The sequence below is a fragment of the Nannospalax galili genome, unplaced genomic scaffold (assembly GCF_000622305.1).
Source record: "Nannospalax galili isolate Female #2095 unplaced genomic scaffold, S.galili_v1.0 scaffold72, whole genome shotgun sequence".
Lineage (NCBI taxonomy): Eukaryota > Metazoa > Chordata > Mammalia > Rodentia > Spalacidae > Nannospalax > Nannospalax galili.
The window spans coordinates 4473934-4493822 of record NW_008336933.1 but is presented as its reverse complement, the minus strand read 5'-3'; the positions used below and the strand labels follow the sequence as shown (position 1 = coordinate 4493822).

The following is a 19889-nucleotide window of genomic DNA, read 5'->3' as shown; positions in this document are numbered from 1 at the left end:
TGTAAGTGTAGCTCTGCCTGACTCATTTCTCTCCTCAGGAGTCTCCACACCTGAATGGTAGGTAAGCACTGGCTTATAAATAATTTGAAGTTGTGCCTGATACTTTTTCCTTTCAAAAAGTGGACTGAGAACTCTTTTCACCCCAAATTAGAAAAATAACATATTTACCATCAAAAAAGTAGGAAATTCAGAAGAGCACAAAGAAGATAACATGAATTCCCTGTATTTCTGCAGCCCAGAAAGGTATGATAGCACGACATTCCTACGTAGTGAAATAAAACATGTCCATCTTTATAGTACTCAATCTTTGTCTGCATTTATAAGTTTTTTCCTTCAGCTAGAGTCATTGAAGTTAAATTTCTTGATCAAGGAATAAGATCATTCCCCAAATAATAGTTGTGAAACTACTTTCCAAAAAAAAGATTTGCTGGCTTACATTGTGTTAGAGAGCAGACAGATGCTCACGATGTGAGAGGCTATCTCATTTCTCTCTGTATTACCCTTCTGCTTCTCTGTTGTTTACACACTTTGGATACCTTAGAATTAATTGATTATTGATTTATCACTACTTCCTATATTATGCTTTCCTGTAAAACTTAGTTTTAAAAATTGAAAACCCATTTATTTGTCAAAAATTATAAAGGTTAGCCAGGCATGGTTGCACATGTCTTTAGTCCCAGTACGTGGGCGGCAGAGGCAGGGTAATCTCTGTGAGTTCAAGGCTAGCCTGGTTTTCATAGCCAGTTCCAGGCCGGGTGGGGCTACAAGGAGACCCTGTATCAAAAAACAAAACAGAACGAAAAAAAGGGGGACTGGAGAGATGGCTCAGGAGTCAAGAGCACTGGCTGCTCATGCAGTGGACCTGGGTTTGATTCCCAAAACCCACATGGAGGCTCACAACTATCTATAAATCCAGTTCCAGGTCTCTTCTGGCCTCCGTGGGCATTGCATCCATAGGTGCACTTACATACATACAGGCAGAACACTCATACATATAAAATATAAATAAATAAACAAAAAATTTAAATTATAGAAGTACATTTTATGTTATATGATTAGTAGTAATGGCTCAGTGGCTAAACTCTGATTTTTTAATTTCAAGTCTTTACTGAATCAGTTTTATATTTGACACTATTTTTCTTTTCGGGATAAGTTATTATTTAGCAATGGCAGTCTTTCACACTTTCAGATACATCAGAAAATCTTGATTTTTCTTCCAAGTAGTTATTGGGCTGGGTCTACAACTATTTTTCTGTGAATCTCTGCCAGCACTATTCCATTATTTTCTATTTGAAGCTACAAAAAGTCAGAGGTCATCCTGAGCGTTCTACTTTGCCTGGCAATTTGCTTGCTGAATACTTTTAAGTCTTTTACATCCTTGATAAGTAAACATTGAACACTTTAATGAAGCAATTACGTACCTAATAAGTAATGGTACTGACAAATTACGATTTTGCTTTATAATAGAATACCATATGCTTTGTAAATTGTTTTGGATGGTTAAAATAATAAGTCAGTGTTCTTGCTTAAAAGTTTTTTGATGTGGCTGGACAGATGGCTCAGTGATTAAGAACACTGGTTATTCTTGTAGAAGACCCATGTTCGAATCCCAGCTCCCACATGGCAGCTAACAACTGTCTGTAACTCCAGTCCCAGGGGATCTGACAGCTCTTCTGACCTCCGCAGCCATTGCACAACACAGGTGCACTTACCTACATGCAGGCAATACACACATATACATAAAATAAAAATAAATAAATAATTTTTTTAAAGTTATATGAAAAATCAGTATATAAAATTGAATTTATAATATGCTAAAATGTTATGTTAGGTAATAGAATCTAGGTACTTAAGGAGCCTAATATTTAGCATAAACAAAAATTAGGTGTTTACATTTTTCATTAATTTTCTGATATATAATGACTGATTTTAACCTATTAACTCAAGTTGGTCTGGAATTTTGGGCAATCTTCTAATATTTACTTTAGTTTTCCCTAGGTTCTAGGTTGAACTTCCAATCCTTATCTTCTTTCTCTTCTAATTTTTTACCTCACTTTCTGTGTGTATTGGACATTTTTTGCTGTTTCATCTGAAATACTGGGGAGTCTGACTTGGGAATGGGCACAGAAAAAAGGTGCTCCTAAGCAAATAAGAATGTGGAGTTCAGAAATAATCCCACACATAAGTCAACATGTATGGTCCACATTCCATGTGGTCTGAGAACAGGATCTGATTACGTGTGTGTACATAAACAGTAATTTTTGGTGAGGGGGGGACGGCAGGAGGTAAATCCTTAATATTTCCAACTTTACTCAGTTCTGCTATTTGGATTGTCCTACTGGATTTTGTTTCTGTATATTGTGAAAATTATGTGACTCCTGGATATGTTCATTCCAGTGTCTGGTGTGTTATATTCATTTATTCATTCATTCATTCAATCATTCACTTTAAAAAAAAAAAAAAAAAAAAAAACTCCTGATTTGTGTATCTCATTTTCATGAGTATTGGAGGGAAATAATGAATGATAGCCTTGTTATATCATAGTATGAAGTTCTGTGCTTAGTTTTCTAAGACATACGAAAAGAATCCTATATATTCCACAAGCCAAAGCATCACAAAACACACAGACAAAATCATTTATTTGTCCAGAAAATAGAGAAGCCAATTCATTGAATAGGGAAAGGACTGACATTCAAGGGGCTTATATGAGTGATAGACATGGGGTTGGCTTTGTATCACAAAACAGACTGGAGGTTAATCAAAGACAGTTCACTATTACTGTATTATAGTAACCCCATGCTGACTGATTGCGTTGGCCTCATGGCAGACCAGTCGGGAGGTCATGTGGTCTACCAGACATGCTGCTCATATGCTGTTCTGACCAATCTAATCAGACTCAGACCTGTTTTAACTACAGGACGTATATTTCGTCCATTGTCACTCTTTACTGTCCTCCAAAGTGTAATAGCTCATTCTCTGCTTCAAGTACTTTTCTTTTGGTACCTAATTTGTCCTGGGAATGCTTTTATTTTAAATATCCTTCCTAGTCATCTTATCCTTACCCATTGAAATAAGCTAATGCACTCTTGGTTCATGCCAGCAGCAGACCACTCAGACCCTACTGTATTGCTATAATTTTTGCAATATATTTTACTTTCCCACTGAAGACAAAGTTGTTGGTTGTTTTATTTTTATTTCATTCGCACATAAGAAAATTGCTTAGTTTATCAAAAACCGAGTGATAATAAAAAGATGAGGGATAAATGAATGCATAGTCAAAAGAAAATAATCTCTTGGGGTCTCAGATTTTCACCTGTAAAATGAAAATGCCAGCAACATATATTTACTTTAATAATTAAATTAATCAACATTTAAATTGCCTGTAAAGTGCTTATACAGTGTTTATACAGTGGTCATAGCCACTTATTTCTCATTTTCCTTCATCCCTAAAAATAAGGTTCTCCTTCCAAGTTGCCCTACTTATCAACAAAAAAGCATGCGTTAAACAAATGCTCTTAGTAGGTACCAATATTATGGTGGCATTTTTGCAAAATGGAATTATCCAAGCTTTGTCACTGTTAGAAGCCCAGGGACTACTCAACAGAAGTAATTAGATAAGTTAATATGAACTAAGGTCAGTAAAAGAGAAAATACGATGGTGAAGTTATGTTCTAGTCTTGTTAAAATCTACATGCATTCAAGTTATGTTGGAGGACATGTGTTTCTCCAGTGTCACTAAGACATGGAAAAGTGACTTTCATCCTTTGTTGTGAAGAACATGGCACTCCCAAAGGGGGGGGGGAATGTTGCTCAGTGCTTTACACTAAATTTCATTTGCCACTACATAATTATTAAAAGATAAGTACTCCTGTATTATTAATGAGAATAAATAGCAAGATGGCAATTAAATAACCATCATCAATGACTTGTTCATTAATATCTTAGTAGTTGACTATTTGATCATGAAGAAGAATTAATGTGAGACAGAAAAAGTCAGTAAATAATAAAATATAAAACTACATATTGTGTCCCAGTTAATTAGCACTATATCTCAGTCTATGGAACTCTGAAGAAAAATTTGCATACCGAGTACAGACATAGTTCAAAGCTAATAGGTGCTGTCTACAAACAGAGTCCCCACACCCCATGTCTCTTTGAGTTCAAGTTTGTTTACACATAGAAAAACTTGATTTCCTGTGTCTGAGGAGCATAAGCTTATAAAAAAGATGAAAAGACTGCTATATAGAACTCCAGTAAAGGGATGCTAACAAAGTAAGTGTTAATGAATCAAAAACATATGTACCGGACTTCACTTCAAATAGAAATGATTTTAGAATTAAAGGAGAAAATACTTAGTGGAACATAATAGATCTTTGTCAATTTTAAAACTCAAACATTTGAGGTGTCTTCAGAAAGTTCCTAGCTATTCCTTTCTTTAGTTGTTATTTATCATTTCCATTTTATAGAAGAGACCAATCTCTCTATGGCTAAATGGCCTTTCAAAAGCTTAACCATATATTGGTTAGCTTAGAAACAAACATCCTGGACTTTTAGAGATAAAAAGCATAGGTGTGTCAATTATCCAAGACTACCTGACCAAGAGAGCATATTTTTCTTTGCTTTTCCTTCATTATGAACTTAAAAAGTAAAAGTGAAATTTGAATTGATATACTATATACTTAAAAATTATTCTTCTTACATTTTTTTAAATTGTGGTTAAAGCTTACATTTTTGTATTATTATTTCACTGTCAATCCCTTCATTGTGCATGAACTTAAATTTGTTTATACTTTTTAGCTCTTTCTAATCATAGTCTACATTCACATGAAAATCTTTAAGAAATAACTAGCCTGTTGAGGATGTACAATTAAGAATTTTGGTAATGAGGAAGGAAACAACACTGGATAGAGACTCTAGAATATATACATGGTGCTCAACAGGAACTACTTTGGCTAAGATCATGCAGGTACACTCTTAAGTTGTGCTCATGAAAATGTGTTCTTTACTGAAAAGCATTAGTATAATCCAGTGATAGCTGGATCAAGAGGAGCCTTTTGGCCAGTTTAAAGAAGGGTGTGTTCATAGGAAAGTCCTGAGAATGAATTCTACCGGAACTACTATTAGAATGTCAGGAGTGCTGGACTCAGTACAGCTGCTATGATTCTCAACCGTTGGTGTGTCCATTGGCTGCCTTTGTCTAGGTATCTTCTAATTGGCACAGATTCCTCCATTCGACTTCCTGGAATCCAGATAATATATTTATGCTTCAACCACTAAGTGTCAGGGTTCTTTTTATTAAGATTTATTCTTATTTTTAATTGTGTTTATGTGTGTGTGTGTGTTTGTGTACATGTGTGTGCAGGTGCACTTGGAAGCCAGAGAAGATGTCAGGAGCCCCTGTCCAGGACAAGGGTCCAGGAATCAAACTTGGGCCCTCTGGAAAAGCAGAAAGTACTCTTAGCCACTGGGCCATCTTTCCAGCCCGTCAGAGTTCTCACTGTAGAAATCTTCAGGGGAAGGCCTCAAAAACTAAAGTCAGAGCTTCCATATGACACAGCAATAGCACTCCTGGGTGTATGCCCACAGTACTCTAAAATCCTACCACAGAGGTACTTGTACATCTGTATTTATTGTAGCACTATAGACAACAATCAACTTGTGGAATAACTTGTCCATCAACAGTTGAATGAATGAAGAAAATGTGGTAAATATAGACACATATATGTTTCATTTACCCATAAGGAAGAACAAAATTATGTCATTTGAAAGAAATGAATGGATTGGAAATTATCATATTAAAACTAAACATGTACTTGTACATCTGTATTTATTGTAGCACTATAGACAACAATCAACTTGTGGAATAACTTGTCCATCAACAGTTGAATGAATGAAGAAAATGTGGTAAATATAGACACATATATGTTTCATTTACCCATAAGGAAGAACAAAATTATGTCATTTGAAAGAAATGAATGGATTGGAAATTATCATATTAAAACTAAACATTCCTCATTCAATTTTATGTCTTACAGGGCTTATACTGAGTTCAATAACTGTATTGTAGCACTATAGACAACAATCAACTTGTGGAATAACTTGTCCATCAACAGTTGAATGAATGAAGAAAATGTGGTAAATATAGACACATATATGTTTCATTTACCCATAAGGAAGAACAAAATTATGTCATTTGAAAGAAATGAAAGCCACTTTTGAAGGAGCTGTGTCCTTGCTCTGGAAACTGTTATTGGGCATGTTAAAGCTGTAATAATATGCCTCTTCTAAAAAAAATAAAAATAATATTAAAAACCTAAATATTTCAGACTCACAAAGATAAATATCACATTTTCTCTATTTAATGACCCTAGATTTCATGTAGATACATAAAACTATAAATGTTTACAGGGAATGAAAATAGAAACCAGATTTTTGGGGGGACTGAATAGGAATAATAGGAGGTTGGGGCAAAGGAGTCAAAGTACACAGGGCACTTGGCTAAAGCTGTCATTATGATACTCATCCTTGCATGAAATGAATACATGCCAACAAAAATTCTGTATTAAGATGTCAAGCTTTTCCATTTTGCGGGTGATTTGAATTTAGTCTGGGTTTCTATTTCCACATCTCCCTCATGTGAACTTCTCTAGGTCCATTTTAATTTCACTTATTCTCACCCACTTTCAAGACCCCATCAAGCTAGTGAAATGCTCCAAGCCTTGGGTTCATCCCTCTACTTCAGTTCTTCATGAGGGACATTCAATGCCATGTTGTTCAATTGGGCAGTTAGGAAACTTCATGAGTAATTTAGACACTCCAGTGAATAAATTAATGGTGGAATATAGAACAGAAAACATGAAACAATTTGCTTCCAATGATATAAAAATATCAGAGTCTTAAGATAAACAATTTGTAGAATTCAATGCAAGGATAATCCAAACTCTAGCTGCATACGTCAGATCTTCTTATTTACACTTTCACTGGCTTCTCATGGCCGGTGAGAAAAATATGGTCACCACAATCAAGCAACTTCCAGTTCTCAATCTGGTAGATCTCCACCTTTTATCTTTTGCTGCAGCTAGACCAAATTGCTTTCTGTCAGTAAATTTGCCCTAGTATTTCCTAAAAATAGTTCATGATTCTGTGTGTCACCCCCTTTTACATGGGAAGGTTAGTCCTGCAACTCCAGATCCCCATCCACATACCTCCCTTGTATCTCCCTGGTTAGCATCCTGTCTTTTGCAACTTGGATCAAAGCTCTCTGTGCAAGCTGACCACATACCCCAGCTTCTATGAAAGGTACCCCAATCCTCTGTCCTATGTGTGCACTTTATTATGCAGACAATAATGAGAACATTTGATTTTTCTATATGGTTCATTACAATTTAGTAATCTTCTTAATAATTTTCATGAGGAATAAATAGACTAAAGATGTGGATCAATGAGGTTTACTGCCCCAGTGCACAAAGTAGCGGACCAGTACCAACTTAATGGGTGAACTATGTTTCTATGTGTGTGCCTGCTTCCCTGTAAACATATTCATATGAAGGTACAGGTGATTCCTTCTCAGAATATCTTTTCTAATTTCCCTGCACAACCATTTTTCAACAAACCACACTAACACGTAACAACAAAAATAATCATCATCTTTAATTGCCTATGGTTGTTTGTGGATAATACAGACACGAGAAATGGACGTTTTAGGTTTTATGCTTTCCAGTTTTGCCCTTGAATGGATCTCTAAATTTGCACTCCATTGTCCCATAATGTACAACTGCCTCTCACCCTTCATCTCTACCTAATATCCTGCTATTTTTATGAGCTTCAATAGCCCGTTTTAAAGTGGTAGTTTCTTTAAGAAAATAATTACAATGCAAATTAGTCTTCAACAAATAGTAAGGCACATTTTGGAATGAAATGGCTAGGTATTGAAGCTTTGCTTTCTGATATATTTAAGACCATTATATAAGTTTAACCATAGCCATTCAATCTACGTACCTAGAAATATCATTCTTTCTGTCGCTAATGAAGGTCCTACGGCACAAATTTATTAAAGGTATACGTTTGCATGGGATAATAATTGGGTCGATAATATTAAATTCATAGGCTCATTATTTAATTGCAAGGGCAGATTATGAATACAGCTTCTAAAATGTATTTTAATGAAAAACACTACATCCTGACCTAATCATATCAACCTTATGCTATCTAATTAAGGATGCAAAGAACCATTAGAGTTGCAAAATATTAGTTCCAACTCCATCAGGCTGCAAGCTGCCCCTTCATGAATATATATATTTTTTACTCCATGATAAATAGTTAATGAGGTAAAAATGACAAAATTTGCATGTAGGCAAATTAGTTTAATAGAATGATGTCTTTTCTGACTATTGAAAGTGACCTTTCCTTAACAACAACAAGAAAAAGATGGCTAAAATATTTAGAGATTATCATCTGGCTGTCACTGTACAAATGACAAATTATATGTATGAACAATATAAAAATTATACAAAGCAACAATGTTAAATTCTCATCATAGTGAAACTGTGCTCTCTGCTTCTGCATTTATCATTTTAATAAAGGGAAATTAAGCATATTATAAAGTGTCCACTTATGGGACAATTTTTTTCCAGAACACAAAAATGAGACATATTGTTAATAGCACTATGGCAAAAATCTAGATTGAATTTTTAGAGCACAAGAATCTAGGAGCCAGTGAAATGGCTCAGCGGGTAGGGATGCTTGCCACCAACCTGAAGACCTGAGTTCGACCTATGGGACCCACATGGTGGAATGAGTCAATTGACTCTTAAAAGCTGTCCTATGACCAACCACCACATACATGCTGTGGCACATGAGTGCAGAAACACACACACACACACACACACACACACAATAAATAAATATAAAAATGATTTCAAGGCTACTCATTTGAAATACTTTATATTATAAATATTTCGTCTGTTCTTTTATATTAAAATATTTCTTCCATTTTTAATTTGGCATTTTAGATTAAAGATAATCTCAATTAAACTGGTACTGTATCTTGAGATTAGCGCATCAATTATTCATCAAGACAACCTTGCCTTCTTGCTGAAATAAACTGAACAAACAAATATAAGATGGTAAGAAAGATAGCATGCAAATTGAATTTTAAGAAAGCCTCATGGTGAAAATATCCAGGGTCCAAGAAGACATAATAAGCCATATAAATATATATATATGGCATTTATTTTTTAAATAAAAAATAAATTTTATTTACATGTATGTGTTTATGTGTGCCTGCACACATGTATAGGCCACCGCATGCACATGGAGGTGAGAGTCCAAACTGTGGGAGCCCCTCTGTCCCACGTGGATCCCAGGAATGGACCCCAGGCCATCTTGGCGGCAAACATCTTTACCCACCGAGCCTCTGGCCTGTGTCTGTTAATTTACATTTGGGTGTGTTTGTGTATTCTTAACAAATATAAGCCTACCAACAAGGAATAACAGGTGTTCTGTGGGGTTTCAAGTGATTTGTGAAATGTATTCATAGTTCTTATCTCTGATAGATGCTGGGTCTGTTTGTGTAATAAACCGAATAATGGATATTTATCTAGACATAGGGCACAACTGAATCTAAGCCAAGATTACGTCCTCGGTTGTGGTTGTTTACTTTAATTACATTTACTCAAATTGTTCTTTTCTTTGATCCATTTGAACAGAATTATGGTCACTTGAGGTTTACTATCTCCTATTCTCTCATTTTGTCCAATGTGGGCCAGCTAAGTGATTTTTCAAGGGACAACATAACTATTAATTCAAAAAGATTAAATAATTGCACCATTCTTTTCATTATCCTTTTAGCATCTACAGCATTAGTTTTCTTCATCTCTCTTCCCCCTTGCTAAAATCAATCCAACAAACATTCAAATATTATGTTTTCTTCACCTTTTGTTTTTGCATATTGCTGTTGGAGTCAGATCATCCTGGTACTCTCCTTTGGATTGCTTCCAAATTTCTAAACATCCATGTTGTGAAACTTAATAATGAAATAAAATACACTTTACCTACCTCAGGCACTGTGAGATTATCTTAGAGAGGGAGTGCTCTTGCGTAATTACCTTCAAAACTCTGGGGCCTTTGCAAATGTTACTGTTAGTCAACAAGAATCCTGTATAAATACACGGAAGAGCTAAATTTATTTTGCCTCAGTTCAAAGACAGAGGTCTTGGAAATGTCTGTTGAACTGTTCTGTTAATTGTCAAGCGGAATTATAGATATGCTTGAGTATAGCTAAACTATGTGAATTTTCTTAATCTCATGTTTAATTTCTGTCAAGTAGGAAACAGGATGAGGTTCATTAAATGTTCATTCTATGGCAAAGAAAGTTCAACTAGCCTACTGTGGTGGTTTGTATGAACAATGTCCCCCATGCCTCCTGCATTCACACATTTGGTCCACTGTTGGTGGTGCCGTTTGGGGAGGTTATGGACCCTGAGGAGGGAAAGCCTTGCGGAGAAAGAATGTCACTGGGGGTGGGCTTTGAGAGCTCACAGCCTCAATCCATCTCCAGTTCCTGGTCTAATTCCTGAGTGCAATTGAAATGTCTCAGTTTCCTGCTCCTCCCACCAGGCCTCCCCCCATCATGGACATCTCACCCTCTGGAACAATAAGCCAAAAGAAAGTTTCCCTTAAGTTGCCTTTGGCCATGGCATTTTATCATAGCACAGAAAAGTAATTAATATACCAACCATTCACACATTTATTGAACCCTGTCTGGTACATCAGTACAGCATCATAGAGACTCTGGCAGAAATAAAACATGTAGAGATGGAGAAGTCACTCTTATTCTACAAGCAGATCTTAGTATAAAGAAAGAGGGTTCCATGAGCTGGGCAACCTCAGACAGCCTGAGATGTTGGAAGATTCTTCCTTAAACAGGAGTGTATGGGAACTTTAAAAGTACAATAGGTTAAGAAAATTATTCATATTTTTGTGAATTGCATATATTTTAAAAGATGTATGCTGATAAGCAGTAAGAGTGGTAAGGATGCAGGAGATTTGACTGAAAATGTAGATGAGAAATAGGCACTGGGATATTAAGGAAGAATTGGTTACAAAGCAAGACTGGGTCACATTCACATGTTACAAAAGTCGTTGTGACCAGGGCGTGAATTCACAGACAGTGTGAAAAATGAGGCAACTGCAGGGTCAAAGTGCAGAGTACAATTCTGCAAATCCCACAGCTCTGGCACAGTTGGATAGTAAAAAGTTGCAAATACACTGCAAAAAAAATGGATGCGAGAAGAGAATAACAGTGAGTTCAATAGAATTTAATGAAATAAAAGTCAATGAGATGAGAACATGCTTAAAAAACCCTTGAGATTTGGACCTCTGCAGTTCAGAATGGGTGAAAAGGAAACACACAAAGATTACAGGAGTATAAATGCTCGGCTTCCTAATAAGGCGGGATGCACTTCGTAAGTAAGTAACATGTCTGAGACAGATTTGGTCTAAGTCACAGTAGATTAAGGTATCTTTGGACCACCCATCTAAAAAATATCAAATAAGATACTGGGTTAAATATTTTGGAACTCAAAAAAGATGTGTGGTCAAATATATATATTTGAAGATCTTCAAAAGGATGGACAAGATTTTGAAAGGAGTTTAACCAAAGAGCGGTGTGTAGAATAAGAAACATGTAATAAGCCAGGTACACAATCATTGAAGTACTGAGGTTAGAGGTCAAGGGTCAACTGCAGTCAACGGTTTTGTATGGGAACTGGGGATACAACACAGTGACACAGGATTTTCCTAGTATGCTTGAGGGCCTATGTTCAGTACCCAGTAATGCCAAGAAAATCAAAGTTAGAAAAATGAAAGGGAGATCATTGAAAGAAAGAAGAGTCTCTAAGGACTCACTAAGGCACAAAGGAAGAAAACATATCCCCTCCATCCTTCCCGCTCAAAGTTCTGTTACAGCTGATAGTGGCTTCCCATGTTGATGCTCCAGGCCTGCCTCCTCTGTGTTCTCCACAAACTTAGAGTGGTTTGCCAGATGTAGACACAAAGATAGAAGTAAGAACCACTTCCTAGGGTTTTTTTTTTTTTTTTTTTGGTCTTTTTGAGACAGGGTCTCCCTGTAGCCCCAGCTGTCCTGGAACTCACTATGTAGACCAGGCTGGCCTTGAACAGACAAAGATCCGCCTGCCTCTGCCTCCCAAGGATTAAAGGGGAGCGCCTCCACACCCGGCTTCTAGTTTTGATTAATAAAAAGAAAACAACATAAAATCAAATTGTGAAACGTGTAATGTGGCATCAAATGTGACAATAAGCAACTTCAAGAACACGAGGAAACGCAACAGCCCGCTGATGAACTAGCAGAGAGTCTCTTCGGCACAGACAGGCTGGCCTCACACCAGCTCACCTTTCTCCTCTCACCGTCGCTCCCTCTCCACTGCTTGGATCTTTTCACAATGTAACTCAGCTCCTGATTGGAAATCTCCAAATCGTGAGGCACGAAGAACTTAGCTTCATCGCTGTGGATTCTCTGGAATGCATCTAATACCCAAAAGTCATTGTGCACCCTAAGAAGAAGAGGATTTCTTAATCGGCTTCACTTTTTCCAAATCTATTTCTTTTTTCTTTCAAAGTATTAAACAGTTTATATTTCTCTTACCAAACATCTGTTTATCCAGTTCATTTGTCCCATCATTTTTCATCAGAAATTATTTGATGATCATAATTCCAGAAAACACTATTTTCTAAACTAAACATTCTAATCTAGCAAATGCAATATGGATAGTTTTGCTATAGCTTCCTGTCAGCCTACTCACTGATTTTTGACACTCACAGGATTGCAGAAATTGAGAAATAATGTGGCTATCGGTCAGGATTGAGTATCAGAATTAGTTAAATGTTAAGAATTTCTCTAAAGAAAATTAAATTTCGATTTACTCTTTTTCCATAAATTGGTTTCAGAGTACCCCCCACAGAAATTTCATTAGTCCTTTGATATTCATAAGTGGCATCTGTATGAGAATTAGAAACATCAATTAAGTCACTGCTTAAAAGCCTTCTCCACTAAATACCCTCAATGACAGAGAAGAATAAACGTGCAGACTCTCCCTAATCCACTGGTATTTATTTTAATATGTTTTGTCAAAACCCAGAACAAAACTAGAACTCTAGATAAATGGCATGTTTATCCTGTGGCTTCGTGTAGTTTTGACTCATTCTACATATGTAGAATTAGTTTCAGTGCTGTTCTGTTGGTAACCTTCTCTAAGGTAGACTAAGGTCCCTCATGGGTCAGTGTCAATTCTCTCGCCTGTGAGAGGTTTAGAAAAGTGTCTGTGGTGTAAACTGGATTGCAAGGACATTTGGGTACCACACAGACATACCTTTCTATTAATTCCAATAGGAGAATCAGATGTGTTTTACTTTAGTGGTCAGAATGAGAAAATTGTGTTCGAGTTAGTCAAGATGATCCATATTAGAACTCATTACAATGACATTCCAATGACACTTCAGTGACAGCTAATACTCCATGAAAAAGCTAGTCTTACTGTTCATAAATAACAAAAATAGAATTTAAAAATGAAATTATATTCAGAATTTACTTTGTTCTATCATGTTCACTGAAGTTAAAAACAACAAATACAATTAACATCTTTACTTCCATCTTGAGTCTTTCTAAAATAGTAACAGATTTTTGACCATTATTAATAAGATCTATGAGTCTATTTTATTTTTCAATCACAAGACTGGCTCTACAGCTTCATAGCTAGTGTTACACACACACACACGTGCAGAAACACATATCTATGAGTGTGAATGTGAGTGTGTGTGTAGGCGGGGGGTATTCATTGGTTCTAGGAATCAAACCCAGGGTCTTACAAATGCATCTCAGGTGCCGTATACCGAGCCACCTCCCTGGCCTGTCTAGCACCATCTTGGAATGCATCCATTGTCTTTGCTGTGTTTTGAGATTCTGGGTCATTACTAGCTGGCTTTTTAATTTTTTAAAATTTATTATTTTTATTTTATATGTATGAGTGTGCTGCCTGCATGTATGTAAATGCATCTGAGTTGTGTAATGCCCACAGAAGGCAGAAGAGGGCGTAGTATACTCTGGAACTGGAGTTACAGAAAGTTGTTAGCCACCATGTGGGTTCTGGGAACCAAACCCAGGCCCTCTGTAAGAGGAGCCAGTGCTCTTTACCACTGTGCCATCGCCCCAGCCCCCTAGTTGGCTTGTTAAACAAGAGCTACTCTTCACCATTCTCTTAAGCTTGTTCAATGGAACATTCATCTTTTTATTTTAATGGTGGTAAGATTTAATGTAGTTAAATTACTGTCAACTTGCTGCCATAAACATTTTCTATATGAAGATTTTAAGTGCAGGATTATCAACAATGCAATTAACTTTGAATTAATTAGGAATCACAGTCCTGTTTCTACTGGCTTCTGTTTCTTCTGCCCAGAAAATGTATGTCTTCTTTTTATTTCTCTTTTATTCTGTGTGAAAGAATAATTATGTAAACATCAACGCTTGGATCTGCAGGACAGTTAACAAATGTTTTGACAGAAAACAAAATGGCATGTTAGAATACAGAAAGCTGTGCAAAGATTAATTGCATTTTAGTTGCATTTAATTTTTTCTTGCCATTTTGGGTGGCATTTTCCAATGAAAAGCCCCATGATGTGCTGTTAATGAGTCAATTTACAAAACTTTATTAGTTTTCAGCATATTTTGCAGCACTATAAATCCAGTTTACAGGAACAAGGGAAAAAAAAAAAACACCCAGTAAATGTGAGTGCAAAATAAAAATAAATAAATAGGAAATTGATGATTGTACAATTTTTGGTGATAAAATTCATCATGCACTATGACATATAACTAACAACTAATTGCTTTATTCTTCTGGATATAAGGATATTTTATCCTTTGAGCCTTCTACTTTTCAGGTTGTCTGTAGAAAACTGAAGATACTAACAAGATGTTAGGCAAATTCCAGAAAAAAAAAACAACAACTAATAATGTAAAACAGGTCTAGTTGTGTGTTTGTGACATTGATGAGTAAAGCAAACACAGTTCTTTTCATATGTTCCATTTCAGGCATGCACTAATGTGACTAGCAAGTTGAATTACATAAAATGGAGGCTGTTGGCTCCCATTAGGCAGAAGGGAATGGCAAACACATTTGAAAATCCTAACAACCAGTGACTCTAAGAATGGGATCTATCACTTTTCGCAGTATTTTTATAATTTTTGAAGACTGAGTTTTTAAGTTAACATTTTCTGATACTTTACTGAATATTACAGTATTAGAATGTGATTGCTGGCAATTTGAGGTTCTTTTAATAATACACATTTTCAATATGCCTGAAATTTTTGAATTTTAAGTTGTTTCTTCGAAATGTAATTAAAAGAGAAACTGCACTCCACCTGTCTGCGAAGCCTTAGGCATTATTGTTTGGAGAAATAGGTCACATATTATGCCACAGGTTCTGATGATGGCCAGTGAAGCAAAGCAATTTGCCAAGTCCTCTGCCCTGTGCCCTACATATGCAGCAATTCACTGCTTGCTGAGTGGCAGAAGCTATTATGTTTGGTTCACATCTGAATGTGGGTCATTTCCAGAAACCTAATATGTGACATTTCTTTTAAAGCTAAAAAGGACAAGTGTGAACATTTAGCTACTGGAGTATTTTAAGGATCATGGAAAAGATGGAATCCGTAACTGTAAATAGCTTTAAATGCAAATGTGTATGAGTATACCTTACTCCAAAGTGTCACTTTGCAGTTGGAATTGTCCCTGTGCTTCTGGTGTGAGTGCTTACTGGTGCCACTGCATTGTTCAAATGCAGTGAGAGCTCTGGATGGACAGCATATAAACAGATAGCTCGTTTGACTTTGGTCAGCATTTCCTCGCTGAAATTCAACCTTATTTTTCTTACATGTTGAAACCCGTATATTATTCAGCAGGACTGTCAAACACTTTAGGTGAGGTACATGGCACCCAAGTACTGATACCCACCATTACGCTTAATGGGAATTGAAATTCACTGGGGTCTGGTTTGGAATCATAAGTAGAATAAAAAAAGAAATGCTCAGGAGAAATACAGAAGGGAAATAGAATTTCAGAAGAAGAAACAACTTCAGAAAATAAAAGGGCACACGCAGTGGGAAGAGGTCAAAGTGCTTCCTTCCCATTTTCAAAGAGAAACCCATCACAGGTTTCCATCTTTGGGGTCTTCCAACACCTGTGGGGTCTCAGTGTAAGGGTTGGTCATGTGCTCTGTTGATTCATCAGTGTTTTCCTGTACTTAACACATGTAGCTTGTATGCCCAGTTCTAGAAATACGATATTAATGGGTGGGGTAACCTGAGGATTCCAGAGAGGGGTTGGAGAATGGATATGTAAGATAGTACAGTGCTGTAGAGACAAAGAATCACAGTATCCTGATATAGGTGTGACAGGGACTAGCTGAAGAGAGTGTGTGCTGTGAGGTGGACAGGAATATTACGCGAGTTCAAAGCAAGACATGATATATTTTCTCATGATTTAAAAAATATCATTCTGGTTAGAGCAGATTGTAAAGAGCAAGAAGAAATGTAAGGAGAGACCAGGCATATTCATATTCGACAGGCATGGTTGCTTTGTACATGGAACTGATGAAGAAAACATCCAAAGCCAAGCAATTCCTAGAATCTAGAGATGATGAATGTGATGGGTGAGGGAGATCAAGATTAAGACAAAAGCCATGTTTCTTTTTTCTTTTCCTTCCTTCCTTTTCCTCCTCTTTCTTGTCCTCACCACTTCCTTCCCTCCCTCCTCCTTCCCTCTCTCCTCCTTCCCTCCCTCCTCCTTCCCTCCCTCGTCCGCCTCCTCCTCTTTCTTCTTCTTTCCCCCATCTATCTTTCTCTCTTCCTCCCCCCAAAATGATGCTGACATTTACTCGTATAGGGACTCCTAGATGAAGAGAGGTTTAAAGAACATCATGGGCTTCTTTTCCAAATGTCAATTTTGGAATCTTGGGGGAGGGGTGTTTAGTATGTGCATAATTGTCAAAATTAATTGAAAGCTATAAATTGTTGGATTAAATTTAGATTTATTCTGCAAGACCTAAATTTTATACCTAAACACATTATATGTGTTGCTGTTCAGCTAGAAATGTGCTCAGTGAGCCAGGTGTGTTGGCACATGCCTTTAATCCCAGCACCTTTGAGGTGCAGGCAAGTGGATCTCTGTGAGATCAAGGCTAGCCTGATCTATATAGCAAGTTCCATGCCAGTTGAGACCCTGTCTCAAAAAGAAAAGAAAAAAAGTAAATAAATATGCTCAACAAGATTATCTATCCCTAAGGAGCAGAATTTGTTACTCTCACCCTTTCAGTACAAACCTGTAATAGCTGTCAATATACAAATTAATTGATAAATACTTCTAATTCACATTTTATATACATTGAGTGTACCTCTCAGTGATTTAGTTTGATGCTATTATGCACATTCTAAAGATAAACAGAGGTAAACATCTATAGATACCCTGATCTGTCCATCCTGCTCATAAGCCACAAAGTTGAGTACAAGCCAGTCCTGTCCATCTTCAAACCAGGAAGTGAACAACTACATCACCCTCATTCATCATCAGCCACGTATGTGACTTTGAAACGTATTCCACTCTTTAACTGTACAGTGATGCAGTGCTAAATACATTTACCATGGAATGCAACAGATCCCTAGAACTTGTTAAACTTGTACTGAAACTCCATAGCCCCTAAACACAGACTCAACCCTCTCCCTTCTCCCCACTCCAAGACAGCCATCTCTCCGCTTTCCATTCCTACACTGATTTCCCTTCCTAGACTGATTTAGATGCATCATAGGAGAGGAACGACAGAGAACATGCATGGCTTCTTTCATTGAGTACAACATACTTGACACATGTCAGTGTTCTAGCACATGACAGGGTATCCTTCCTTTTTAAGTCTACATAGTATAAAACTATATTCCGCATTCATTTCATCCGTTCATGTACTGGTTGAGATCTTGGCTGCTTCTAACTCTTGGCTAATTGTGAATGATTCTGCATGACATGAATATGCAAATGACTCTTAGATATATAGCTTTAGCTTCTCTGGGATATGCATGCAGAAGTGGACTTGTATATCATATGGTGATTATGGTTTTAATTATTTGGGGATCTTCCACCCACACTGTTTTACATAATAACAGCATTTTTTTGTATTCTCACCAATAGTGTACAAGGGTTCCCTCTTCTTTACCTATTTTCCTTTTTTTTTTTTTTCAAATTTTCAGTTCTTTAACAGTAACAATCCTTTGGAGTATGTGATAGATCATTCTGTTTTCCTATTTGCATATTCTTATTAATTAGTGATTCCAAGCATCAGTTTATAGTTAGTGACCATTTTCATATATTATTTAGAAAACTGTCTTCATGTCTTTTGAGGATTTTGAATTGTGCTGCTTGTTTTTTTGTTATTGTCCTTAAAATATTTACTATGCATGCAAGATACTAACTCCATGAGATACAGGACTCAATAGTTTCTCATTTTGTGAGCATCTTTTCACTCTACTATTCCCTTAGATAAGTAGAAATCTGATAGGTTTGATGCAGTGCAACTTATTTTGAATTTTATATTTGTCCTCCCACTTAGGAGCTCATTATCAAGAATAATACCATGAAATATGAAAGCCACCTGTGTCACTGCTGTATGGTAAGATTTCTTCAAATCTCTACGTGGAAATTGTGAGATCATGGTGAGGGCAGTAATGTATTGTTTAGGCTTAGGATTCTGTTCCTTCTTCAGGCCAGGCTGGGTCAGCTGTGCTGACCCAAAATGATAGATATCCTTGGAGGATACTGACTCCTTCAACTCTAGGTAGATCCGATTTAAGCTCCGCCCCAGGGAAACCCTTTCTGGAAAAAGAACAGGAAAAGTGGCAGCACTCCTCAGAGTGAATCTATCTTTGAGTCTTACTCATTAAGAAAACACAGCATCAAGGAGATAGTGCTGGTCTCCTGATCAATGTTAATGTCAAAGATGGCTGCTACCCAAGCATCAGACCAAACTTGAGGCTTAGACACTGTGTCCCTGGGAATTGCAGTTCCTCTGCAGGTGTGACCAGCATCACCGGGCATCCACCTGCAGTGTTTAGCATGGCGCATATTAACCCACTTAACAGATCATTAGTGGAGAAACACCACTTGAGCAGGAAGGCAGAACAGAGGGCTCAGGTAGCAGAACTGAATCTTGGAAATACCAAGTTAGCGCAGAGAGCTGTCAAGGGAGATTTAAGGCGGACTCTGCCTCTGTGGACTAGCTGTCATTTCCCTGGGTCGTTCCCATTTTTACATGTATTAACTAAATGTGTTTGCATTTCCCCTGCTATAAATATAAACATCCTTCTGGCATATTTTAGCATCTTTCATGTTATACTATATTTTTTAAGGGCAGTTAGGCCCAAAAAGTCAAATGAAAATCCCATTCTGGTGATGTTCATAAGTTGAATTGACCCACAGGAGAGCTGTGGGCAGCCTTTTCACACTTCGTTGTACTCTGGGTCGGGGATCAAGATTAAAAAAAAAAATGGGACAACTGCCTTTGAAACATGTAGCCTTCTAGTGATATTTTATGTGTAAGGAAAGATTGATCTTCATCTGTAAGAAATTGTGTTTATTTATTTATGCATTTTTCCAGTTCAACAGATTTTTGTGTTTCTAGCACATTTCTTGGCACAAAGGAGATAAAAGCTATCCACCTTGCCCTCAGTTCCCAATACACAAATTCCATGTTATTTTGTCTGTTGGCATTTTATCTCAACCAGTTATGAAAGACTAACATACATGGTGCAGTAAATACAGCATACCATTCTC

General features: G+C 36.8%; 1 protein-coding gene across 1 annotated transcript in view; it reads right to left on the bottom strand.

The window, feature by feature from the left end:
* Ofcc1 (orofacial cleft 1 candidate 1) overlaps window positions 1-19889 on the bottom strand; it is a 342547-nt gene that overhangs the window by 67912 nt on the left and 254746 nt on the right. Inside the window, exon 18 of the mRNA XM_029562823.1 lies at window positions 12413-12572. Within this exon, the coding sequence (XP_029418683.1) occupies window positions 12413-12572 (160 nt within the window). The remainder of the gene's footprint in view (window positions 1-12412; window positions 12573-19889) is intronic.